General features: G+C 47.4%; 1 protein-coding gene across 2 annotated transcripts in view; it reads right to left on the reverse strand.

The window, feature by feature from the left end:
* The window catches only part of SRCAP (Snf2 related CREBBP activator protein), a 32,584-nt gene that overhangs the window by 13,645 nt on the left and 6,477 nt on the right, over positions 1-12,462 (reverse strand). For both annotated transcript variants that reach the window (XM_060256608.1, XM_060256609.1), the window contains 7 exons: positions 8,140-8,276; positions 2,417-2,586; positions 2,115-2,307; positions 1,864-2,000; positions 1,424-1,610; positions 961-1,130; positions 81-418 (listed from right to left, as the gene is read on the reverse strand). In XM_060256608.1, coding sequence (XP_060112591.1) covers positions 81-418; positions 961-1,130; positions 1,424-1,610; positions 1,864-2,000; positions 2,115-2,307; positions 2,417-2,586; positions 8,140-8,276 — 1,332 coding nt within the window. The remainder of the gene's footprint in view (positions 1-80; positions 419-960; positions 1,131-1,423; positions 1,611-1,863; positions 2,001-2,114; positions 2,308-2,416; positions 2,587-8,139; positions 8,277-12,462) is intronic.

Below are 12,462 nucleotides of genomic sequence, written 5' to 3' on the forward strand. Positions count from 1 at the left end.
CTCTTTTCAGAGAAAAGGAGTTGGAAAACCCCATGTAAGCATCTGCCTCCCCATTCTGCTCTAGGATATTCAAACCTTACCTTGTGCAGCAGACGCCTGGGTGTGGAGCAGAGTAGCAGCTGTGTTGTTCTGGCTCAGAGGAGGCACTAGAGTTGGGGTCTGTGGTCTGGCAGGAGGCGGCACTGGTATCGACATGGTGACTGGAGAAGGTGGCACAGGGAGAGAAACGGAAACAGGAAGCGTGGGGGACTGCACAGGCCCTGGCAAGATCGGGCTTGAATGATGAATGGGAGCTAGACCAGGGGTCAGTGTCTCTGGAAGGATAGGGGTCATGGGTCTCTGCAGGGGAGCTGCTGGACGAGGGTTGTTCACCAGCACCACAGTCCGGTTCTCTGTCTTCGGCATAGGCTGCAGCATCCTGAAGCAGGAAACAGGGAAATAAAACTATTTCAGCACTAGAACACAGGATAGTACATCCACCTTGGTACATCTTCATCCCCCACATATCACTCATTAGGTTACTTTCAGCCAGGGCTTTTTTTGGTAGAAAAAGTTCAGCAGCAATTCCTTTGCATATTAGGTCACACACCCTGACACCAAGTCAGCCAGAACTGCGTTCCTGCTCAAAAAAAGCCCAAACTACCTCACTATCTCTGCTCTAGACAAGGGACTGTTCCCAATCAGGATCCCGGAAGATGACTACTTGATGGCGTCCCTGACAATCAGCCAGTAAGCTGCCCAGTAACAGAATGTCTTCCTGGCATCAATCTCATCCTCCTTTGGCCAGAAAGCTCCACATCCTTCAAAGCTGAGGATTATGGGTTATGAAAGAATGTTTGGTGCCATCTTTCTATGATTTATGGGAAAGTAAAGGAGGCCCAGCCTTCGTGCAAGAGAGATCTGAAAGCACTTCTAAGCACAAGCTGTCCCCTGAAGGAAGTGCGGGTATGTGACAGATACCTGTTCACTTTCATTTTGACTGGTTTCGGTCTGGGAGGAGGATCAGGGGACTCAGCAATCTCCTCGATCAGCTTCCTGGTCACCTTCCACTTGGGCAGAAATGTGTCCGTCTCGTAACGGGAAACACGGCCCTCCAGATTGATCAAGTCAAAAATTCCCATGTCCACATGCTGTAAGAAGTGAGGCCCAGAGAGATGAGAGCCAACTTAACACTTCTCTGAGCTACTCAACCTGAACAGGACTACCTCAGGACAACAGGAGGAGGAAAAGGCAGGCAAGATCAACAACTGGGGGACACCTCCTCCCAATGCAGGGGATTATCTAAGCCGTCTGATTTCAATAACAGGACCCACCTGCCTGAAGGACAACCTCCTCCCCCATTGGAAGTGGATGTCATTCTTCCAGCATGGAACTTCCTACAGAGCACCCCACTTTCCCACCAGACCAGTGGGAGAGCACCTGCCTTGAAAGGGTCGTTATCAAGGGCATGCAGGACAAGAGAGGCCGTGTTGAAGCAGATACCCTCCGTGATAAATGGTGAGTGGATGGGCCTTGGGTCAAAGAGGTTGGGGTGATTACAGACTTTACGAAGCTGCATCAGGATGTTGATGACGCTCATGAAGTGGCCTGTTGCCAACGTCTCCTTGGTGCTGAAAAAGAAACCAGTCGCAGAAAATCAAGACACACACTCTGAGACTTTATAGTAAAACAGTACCAAGACATGAAATGTATCCGCCAATGCTGAATACATGGGAGAACAGGAAGCTACAGGACACTCAGCTCACTCCTTACACCCTGAAGTAAACCTAGGTTTCCTGCAACTAGCTCAAACCCACCTCAGTCACAGTAAGAATCCTGACTCTTTCACCCCCTTCCCATTCCCATGCAGCCTTTCATACTCACGTAGCCTGGGCCATAAAATCATCATAGAGATAACGCTGGCGCTTGGAAAGCCGGCACTTGATGACATGCTCGTATTTCTTTGGCATTTGCTTCTCTACGTCCACTTTCACCCTCCGCAAAAGGAATGGGCGCAACACCTATGAATAGTGGAGACAGAAAGGGAGAAAACTCAGCCTCAAATCCTATCACAAAGGCCACCTCTAATGTTCTGGCACTCTCTGGCAGTGTTTCTCAGCTCCCACCCTACTAACCTTGTGCAGCCTCTTGACTAGGTTCTCATTGTACTCCTGACTGCCTTCAATCATGCCTGTCAGAGGGTTGGAAAACCATTCCTTGAATTCACGGTGTGACTGGAAGACGTGGGGCATCAGGAAGTGCATGAGGGACCACAGTTCCATTAAACTGTTCTGGAGAGGAGTTCCAGTCAGCAACAATCGCCTCTGGCTGAAACACAAAATGCAAGAGGGTGAGAATCTTCAAGGAAGAGACATCGCCTATGCTTCCCCCCAGTCCTTGCCTTGAAAACAGCCCCATGCACTCTCGCCGCTCCCACCTGTTGAAGTTGAGCAAAGACTGCCAGCGCTGGGATTTGAAATTCTTAATATTTTGAGCTTCATCCAGGATCAGATACTTCCAATTCTTCCGCCGAAAGGCTTGGTGGTCCTGCAGCACCAGCTTGTATGAGGTGATGCAGATGTGGAAGGCATTTGGTTTGGTCCAGCCCTAGATAAAGGCAGGGAGAGGGTTTACAATGCTGCCAGTAAAGAAGATACAAGCAGTGTTTTCTTCGCCATCAGCAAACACTTTGATTACAAAGTTACATCCCATGCCAATAATTTAGAAAAAGGGTGTACTTTGTTCCTAAATCCAACACCATTACACCAGTTCTTCTACCCACTATGTCTGGCAGGTCTTTATGTTTTTGATATTCCTAGTACCTTGGTAAGGTATAAGGACCTCTCACAGACAGCACTGAAAATTGCCAGTATCACAGAAAAGTTTTTGCTGCAACCAGCCAGCATAAGATAAACAGAGGGTTTTGTTGGTTTTATTTGCCAGTTTGCACATATTCCTCTAAGCATTCCTTGTTCAGAGGCATTACAGTTTTGAATACCAGCTGCTGAGGATATACAACAGGGAAAGGCTGATGCCTACAACATGCTCTGCTTGTGGGGCTCAGAGCAACTTATGGCTAGCCCCTGTAGGGAAACAGGATACCACTACCTACATCTTTGGGGATGATCCAGTGAAGCTATGGTGTTTTCCATTAACATGATTATAGAAGTATCAGATCACAGCTTGATACTGACATCTCATTAACTACCTCTTATCTGTCTTTTATATTTCTGGATACACTAAGAATGCCAGTAAAGTCAAAGGAAGTCCACGTTATTAGCCTGGCACAAATTTTGAAACAATCAGTGAACAGATCTTATCGCATCTTGCAGAGGGCAGGTACCAGCAGGACACAGGTTTATATTGAAGAAGAAGAGGTTGGATTTATACCCTGCCCTTTACTATCTGAAAGAGTCTCAGAGCGGCTTATAATCTCCTTTCTTCTCCTCCTCGCAACAGACAACTGTGAGGAAGGTGGAGCTGAGAGTTCTGACAGAAACTGCTCTTGAAAGGAACAGCTCTGCGAGGACTTGTGACTGACTCAAGGTCACATCAACAGGTGCATGTGCAAAAGTGGGGAATCAAACCCAGTTTTCCCAGAGACTGTGCACTTAACCACTGCACCAAACTGGCTCTCAAACTAAAACTCTTTTATTATCAACACAGGAAGAATTCAGAGAAATTTTATACACCATTTGTTAATTCATATCCTAAACTTCTGACCTCCTTTCTAAGACATTATGAAACTTAGAAATAAACCTTGTATTTTCTGAAATGTGCATCATTAATTTTTCAGATGCTGACAAGCTCTTTATTCACCAACTTATAAATAAATTTGCTTTTTTTGCAACAAGCATCCATTCTGAACAGATATGTTCCCAGCTCATTGTCAAGCTTAATTTCACCCATTCCTTTGCAATAAACTTGTCACTTACCATCAAAACCCTCTATTTAATAATGTCACCATCCTACTGGGAGAACTCTTTATCACCTTAATTAGTCTGATATCTTCCAACAGGAACTAAAGGACAGACTCCAGCATGAACTCTATTTTCTATTTATCACCATATGGAAATATTTTTGCAGCATATTTTACTTCTCAAATCAATGGCACCAGCCTCTCATTTCTGATAATCCACAGAAGAGGAATTGATAACACCGTTTATTTTAGTCTGTAACAGGAAGCAGCCTTATCTACAAGTCAATGATTGAGTAAGCCAACAAATCTCTGCAGCTCCAATTAAAAAAAAAAATCACAAAATTGCAATTGCCCTTATTGAATCAATTTTTGCACGGCAGAAGCTTGTTGCCAGTCTAAGTGAAGTATAACTTTGGGACATTTTAATACATCTGAGTCTGTGATTAAAGACAATGTCAAACCAAAACAACAACTATAGAATATCATTCACTTTAATAATTAAAACTATGGCAAACCAAGGCCCATACTCATATTATTTGGCTGTAGCGTTCTACATTTTTACACTTGAGTCTCTGTGAGAAAAGCAGGTTATAAATAAAAGTTAATGTGTTAATGTCTTTAATTTCCCATATTAATAAAAGTAAATTTATTAAGGTCTTTAATTTTCCATATGATTTGATAATGCACAAAATATTAGCCATGAATCCTATGCAAGTTTGACTTTCATATGTTTTAATCCTATTGTTTTTATTGTCTGATTATGCTGTAATCCGCCCTGAGTCTGTTAGTGGGGTAAAGTGGAATATAAATTTCCTAAATAAATATCAGCACAATCCAGAAGGAGGGGGAACGAAAGCGCTGTGGAAGCGGATTTACCACTACGCCGGCGGAAATGGGGCGTGTGCCACTCTCCGGCCACCGCAGCATGCTGCCACCGTGGGCTGATGGTGGTGCACCACCATGCCGCACTTGGGGCGCGGCAGAGGCACAGGGTGGCACTTCGGCAAAGGAGGGAGCCGACCCAGGGGCGTGGCTGCTGCTGGTTGACTCCCAGAGAGCTTTCGGCGAGGAAACGTCCCCCCCTGCCAGGCGTAAACTTGCGCCACACAAAATGCTGGCATAACCCATAGGCACTAGTGGAAGCAGAAAGCACACACTGGTGGTGGCAGCGCACAAACCTGTTAGGGAGCTGTGTTATCACCTCACCAATCCCCTCGCTCCAGGCTGGGTACAGCCCCCCTCCCGCACCCAATCAGTGCCCCCCCTACAAAGGTTTCAACTCCTGCCACGCACAACTCCCCAGGGAGGGCAGGGCACATGGCATGGCACTCTGCTCCAGAGGACCATGCCGTGCGGACTTAGCACGAAGAGGGTTGCACTTGGTGGAGGGAATGGCACAGAGAAGGATGTTAGTTAAGTTAGGGCAGCTGGACTTGGGGGGAGTTGAGCTAAGTTTGGGCTGCCTGTTTAACCACATGCTTCCCAGTCCTAACAGGTCTCACTTTCAGAGCCCCCCGTATAGACGGATAAGTCCAGCTAGGAGTCCCTGCGACCCCCAGCCAAGACAGTCCAGCTTGGTTGCAGCTTCGGCCAGTGTGCCGGCCATTAGACATGTGCATGTGGGGGTGAGCCCTGGCCATCCATCCCGTTGGCAGCCCCCCCCCCCCATCTCGGGCATCCCCATGCCAGGGCGAAGGGGGTGCAACACGTGTCCCGGCTTTCCACAGCCCAGCCAGCGACTCGCCATCTAAGGCAGGTCCTGCCACTCGCACCGGTCCCGGCCATGGCTGCCATAATTGCGGGCTCGCATGCAATTCAGCTGGCCCGTTATGCAGAACAGCTGGAATTGTGTGGGATGGCTCCACAGGAGGCAGCTGGGACACTCGCCCTGCTCCCACAGGCTGAGATCGGGGTGGGTGCCCACAAGAAAGGGGGGGTGGCCCAGGGACTTGACTTGGCCGACCAAAAATAATGGCGGCTGGATGGCAGGCTCAATAAAGAGGGAAGTTGGGCATGTGAGCAGTCCTGCCGCAAGGCAGCCTCGAACTCATGGGGCTGGGTGTGTGTGTGAGGGGGGTGGGGCATGCGGGCAGCCTTCGCCAGGGAGCACTCTCTCTGCTGCAGAGTGTCACATGAGCCAGCTCCCCGGCTGCCACCAGCCAATCCCTGGCGTCACTGTGGAAGTGCCCCCTCCTGTCCTCACCCTCGCACGGCTCTGGGAGCCCACACTCCAGCACATTTTACACATCTACAGGCAGCAGCCTGGGCTTGGGTGCTCCGGCACCCCAAACCCCTTTGGAAGCCAACAAGCGGCACCGTAGATCCATCCACGCCCGAGCAGCCGGCCGCTACATATGTCTGGATTGGACTACCCATGTCTCTCTAGACTACTTAATACCATAATGTATTTCAATATGATGGTAAGTGACAAGTTTATTTCAAAGAAATGGATGCAATTAAGCGCAAAAATTCAATAGCAACAACCTATATATTTACAAGCGATAGTTCTCATTTGTCTTAATTAAGTAAAGGTAGTCCCGTTTCCGACTCTGGAGTGATGTTGCTTTTACAATGTTTTCACGGCAGACTTTTTACAGGGTGGTTTGCCATTGCCTTCCCCAGTCATCTACACTTCCCCCTCAGCAAGCTGGGTACTCATTTTACCGACCTCGGAAGGATTAAAGGCTGAATCAACCTGAGCCAGCTACCTGAAACCAGCTTCTGCTGGGATCGAACTCAGGTTGTGATCAGAGACTTCAGACTGCAGTACTGCAGCTTTACCACTCTGCACCATGGGGCTCTATTGTCTTAGAGATGTGAAAATCTGCTGGGGGAGGGGGGAATACCTCTGAGATTCCACCCCCCACATTCTTTCCACTAGAAAACTTTGCTGAACTCTTGGGGGGGGGGGATTGTTTTCTTTTTGGAATTAGTAAAATGCTTTAAAATTTACAGGTTACAGCTAGCCCATTACCACGAGTCTTCTCAAACATCTGAATAGCAACCATTTCAAATATATAAGAGAATCTCTTAACAGTGCTTAAGGCAAAGTTTTACTCACTCCATTTTTAAGCGAGACAATCTACAGCATTAGGTAACACCTCTTATACTGTAGACATGCACAACACATTTTCAAGGATATGTTTACTGTGAGAATAATTTAAATATGATTAATTTTGGCAACTATATGCCATAATGCATTTGAGGAACAAAGGTCAGTGTTTTCAATACTGTAAAGTTTAACTTGATAAAAGCCAGTATGTTGAGAGTCCTGCCTGTTGTATCTGTACAAAACTGTTTCTGTTCTGCATTTTATTTCTTCCCTACAATATTTGTTCTCGAATTGCTACTTTGGTTTTTTCCCCTACCTCTTAGGTGGCAAAAATTATGATACCACTAAGACAACTACAATGCAACAGTTTGCAGCCCTCTCTTAGAGACTGGACAGATCTCCAATTTTGCTTCTACTGCAGAAAATGGAGGCATTTGTACTTCTGAATTCATAATATCCTACTCAGTACAATTCTGTACACCATCTAATTTATAAATGATGCATTTTATGCTGCAAAAGCAGTAAAATAAATATAGGTTTGACTGGAAAGTAAGTACTGCATATATGTAAATTTCCCCCCAGATTTCCATCAGTCACAGCTAATATTTGGATAGGAGACCTCCAAGGAATACCATTATACAGAGAAAGGCAACGGCAAACTACGTCTGAAGTCTTGCCTTGAAAACCCTACAGGGTTGCTCTAAGTCAGCTGTGACTTGATGGCACTTTCCTCCACCACTCAAATTTCTATTCCACCCCACCCACAAGGACAAAAACAAAGGGCTAGCCATGTTAGTCGGCTGCAGCAGAATAAAACAATCCAGTGGCAACAAAAATACTGAACATTTATTTCAATGCAAGCTTTCAGGAGTCACAGCTCTCTTCCTCAGAAAAAAGTTAGGATCAACTTCCTTTCTTCTTACATTCTAAAATAGTCTTTATTCCCCAATTCAATTTATCAACAACTAAAACAGCAACCATTTAGACTCAGATGAATGGAGACAACTTGTGAGGAGCAAGTAAAGATCCTGTAAAACTTGCATGTTTCTCCCACGGAAAATGTTTATCTTCTCTTTTCTCTCCCAAAACTCTGTCTCCTCTGCTTAACTGCATATGCTTTAAGCCGTTTATTTTGCAAGACACGCCACCCCCTGCCTGAGCCCAGACACAAAGGCCAGAATCTCCTCACCTGCCGCTTCAGCTTGCGCTCCTTCTGTGCCCCATAATAAGTGAGGATCTTGAAACTGGGGCACCAGCGCTTGATCTCCATCTCCCAGTTCAGCATGACGCTGGTGGGGACAATGATCAGGTGGGGTCCCCAGCTACCTACAAGAGGACAGAATCACAGCATAAAAACAGGTTACTCACCTGTAATTGATGATCTTCGAGTGGTCATCTGTGCAGTCACACACATGGGTTTTCCCGTCAGGACGAACCCTACCTCGGAGATTTTAAAAGCTAGCCTAGGCGTTATTTTTGGCGCGCACTCCCTTTCGCTCTGGGGAGCAGGCATCCACTGCGCATGCCTGGAGCGAGAGGGAGGCGCCCCACCCACTCAGTTTCTTTCCCCGCCGCTGACACCGTAGGTGAGCGGTTATATAGGACCAGTAGCCAGCAGCGGGGATGGCTGGGCGGGCGTGTGTGACTGCACAGATGACCACTCGAAGATCATCAATTACAGGTGAGTAACCTGTTTATCTTCTTCGTGGTCTCTGTGCAGTCCCACACATGGGTGACTGATAAGCTGACCTGCAAGGTGGTGGGTGCTGGCACTAGAGTTGAAGAAAAGAATAATGCAAAGGTTAGTGCAACACAGTCAGCACATAGCAGAGTACAAGGTAAGCAAGTACTCACCAAAACGAAACCGCATCATCAGTCAAAGATAGAGCGGAGTACTGCCTGTCCGAAGGATGCATCTCGCCTAGCACGAACGTCCAAAGCGTAGTGCATGGCGAAGGTCGAAGGGGAAGACCAGGCGGCAGCAGCGCAAATGTCTTCCATGGACACACCCCTGGCAAGGGCAGATGACGTTGACAAGGCTCTTGTGGAATGAGCTCGTACAGCAGACGGGACTGGTTGCTTTGCGAGTTTGTAGCAGAGCTCTATAGCAGCAACCAACCATTTTGACAGTCTCTGTGTAGATATCTTTCTTCCTTTATTATGGCGGCCGTAGGCCACAAAAAGTCTGGAGTCCGTACGGAACGATGCTGTTCTATCTATATAGTAAGCGAGTGCTCTTCTAACATCTAGGCAGTGTAGAGCTTCTTGACCTTTGTCCGTAGGACGTTGGAAAAAGGCAGGTAAGGTTGTGACTCTGTGCAAATGAAATGCGGAAACCACCTTGGGTAAGAAGGCAGGATCTGGTCGTAACACCACCCTATCGTGGTGAAAGATGGTGTAAGGTGTGTCTGCTCTAAACGCACAAATATCACTTGCTCTCTTAGCAGAGGTGAGTGCGACTAATAGTGCCGTTTTCCATGAGAGAAGGTGAAGCGGTATCGTAGCCATAGGTTCAAAAGGCGGTTTTACCAGCTGGCTTAGCACTAGTGATAAACTCCAGCTAGGGTACATTTGCCGCAATGGTGGGTGCAAATGTAAGATTCCTTTTAAAAAGGATTTCGCAGCAGGGTGTAAAAAAACAGTTCGACCCTGTACATGCGGGTGAAAAGCTGAGATTGCTGCAAGGTGCACCTTCAAAGATGAGTAAGTGAGGCCCTTTTCCGACAAAGACAGTGTATATGCCAAGATTTGGGGTATGGAAGCAGATAGGGGTCTGAAGTTATGCTTGGTAGCGTAGATGGAAAATCTTTTCCACTTCATGGAGTATGACTTTCTCGTGGATGGTTTCCGCGCATTTAAGAGAACATGTCTTACTCCTTCAGGAAAGTCTGAGAACATATCCTCCAAGCTGTTAAGCGAAGCCTGTTCGGGTCGTGATGGAGAACCCTGCCGTTCTGCTGAGACAGGAGGTTCTGTGCCAGAGGGAAGTGATGGTAAGTATTTTTTGACAGAAAAAGGAGGGTTGTGAACCATGGCTGGCGTGGCCACCATGGTGTCACTAGAATGCAATCTGTATTGTCCAGTTGAATTTTCTGTATACATCGTGTTATCAGTGGGAAGGGTGGGAAGAGGAAGTGTAGTGGACCGGTCCATGTCTGTATGAAGGCATCCCCTGCAGACTGTTGTGAGGGCGGACCTCTCATAAAAAAGAGAGCACACTGTGCATTGTCTGGTGCAGCAAACGCATCTATTAAGGGGGTTCCGAATTTCCGGAATACTGGCAGAAGATATGACCTGTGGAGTGACCACTCGTGGTCGTTGATGAGATGTCTGCTCAGCCTGTCCGCTTGAGCATTCTGGACGCCAGGAAGATGTACCGCAGTGAGATGGATCCGGTGAGCAATACTCCAGTGCCAAAGGTGCATTGCTCTTTTGCAAAGACGGGTGGATGCAGTCCCTCCTTGCCTGTTTATATAAAACACCGTCGCCACATTGTCTGAAGCGATCTGTACATGTCGGCCTTGAAGAGATGGGAGGAACGATTTTAAAGCTCTGTGAACAGCTAGAAGCTCTAAGCAATTGATGTGGAGCGACTGTTCGTAAGGCGTCCATTGCCCTTGGACAGTGAGTGTGTCGAGATGGGCTCCCCAACCCCACCTCGAGGCGTCTGTTGTGACCACTGCTGATGGGCTTGGCCTTAAAAATGGCATTCCTGCAAGCAGGTGAGCTCGTACTGTCCACCATTCGAGCGAGGGGAGGATGTGGTTTGGAACAGTGAGGACGGTTCGTTGAGACTGGCGTTGGGGACGAAATGCACGGACGAACCAGATTTGCAGGGTTCACATGCGTAGTCTTGCGTGTGTTAAAACTGCAGTCGTGGCTGCCATAAGTCCTAACATGCGCTGAATGTTGAAGGCCGTTTGCTTGGGTTGTTGAATTATATGTGTGGCCAGCGTCTGAATGGAGGATATCCTGTCCACAGGAAGGTATGCCTTGTGGTCCGTGGTGCATAAGCGAGCCCCTATAAAATGGATGTCCTGAGTTGGGGTCAAGTTTGACTTTTGTTGATTGACCTGGAGGCCCAGTTCTGCTAAGAGCGCAAGTGTTATTGAAATGTCCTTCATCAACTGTGCCCTCGAAGCTCCCACGAGGAGCCAATCGTCTATGTATGGGTAAGTTGCAATTCCGCGTTGCCTGAGGTATGCCGCAATTACCGCCATACATTTCGTGAATGTCCGTGGTGCTGTGGAGAGTCCGAAGGGTAGGGCTCGAAACTGGTAGTGGTTGTTGCCCACGGCGAAACGCAGGAACTTTCTGTGGCATTGGTGTATTGTAGGAACTTTCTGTGGCATTGGTGTATTGTCAGGTGGAAGTATGCGTCCTGTAAATCTACCAGTGCCATCCAAGAGTTCCGAGGGATTAAGGGCAGAATCGATTGTAAGGTGATCATTCTGAATTTTCTGTGACGGATGAATTTGTTTAGGGCTCTTAGATCCAAAATCGGGCGCTGTCCCCCATCCCTTTTGGGAACTAGAAAGTACCGGGAATAAAATCCCGTCCGATGGTACTGGTCTGGGACAGGCTCTATAGCCGCCTTGGCTGTTAAGGTGTCGATTTCTTCCTGAAGGGAAGGGGATGGGGGGGTTGAAACAAAGTGATGTTTCGTTGGTGGTGTTTGGAACTCTATGGAGTAGCCTCTCAAAATGATGTTTAAAACCCATTTGTCCGTGGTTATTCGTTGCCAGTTGTCGTGAAATGGGAGAAGTCTGGAAATGTGTTGGATTGGTAGAAAGTCAAAGAGACTGCTTCGATGAAGACGCAGCCTTTTTAGGTGGTTGTGGTCTCTGCTGTCTCTGGTTAAAGGATTGCTTCGGAGGAGGAGCCTTACGTTTCCAGTATTCAGATTGTCGAGGAGATCTGGAACGTTTGAACGACGTTGGTTTCCATGATCTGGGCTTATAGCTCTGCTGTTGTTGTTGCGCTACCCCGAGCCTTTTTGCTCGTTTACGGCTGTCGTCAACGGTGGTAAGTATATCGTCTGTTGTGGCATTAAAGAGACCTTGGCCGTCGAAGGGGAGGTCCTCGATTTTGAACTTAATATCAGGTTGCAGCGACGAGGACCGAAGCCAAGCGTGTCTTCTTAGGGCGATTGAGGCAGCCATCGCCTTTGAGGTGCACCCCACGGAGTGACGAATAGTATTTATCTGTTGCTTTGAAACCCTGTTGAGCTCCTGTAGCAATTTGTAGGCTTGTTTCTGGGAAGGTTCAGGCAGGGCAGAGACTAGCATATTTAGTTGGGAGGAAATATTGTGGGAATACGCGGCAAAGTATGCTAAATAATTGTTGATTTTGGCATTTGCCGTAGAAATTGAATACATTTTCCTTCCTAGGGTGTCTAATTTCCTGCCTTCCTTCTCAGGAGGTACAGGGTGGCGGGTTTGCTTAGATTTAGAGGAAGAATGAACTATCAGAGAGTTCGGGGCCGGATGGCTGAATAAAAATTTCGACTCCG

This window comes from Heteronotia binoei, chromosome 15, assembly GCF_032191835.1.
Source record: "Heteronotia binoei isolate CCM8104 ecotype False Entrance Well chromosome 15, APGP_CSIRO_Hbin_v1, whole genome shotgun sequence".
NCBI lineage: Eukaryota > Metazoa > Chordata > Lepidosauria > Squamata > Gekkonidae > Heteronotia > Heteronotia binoei.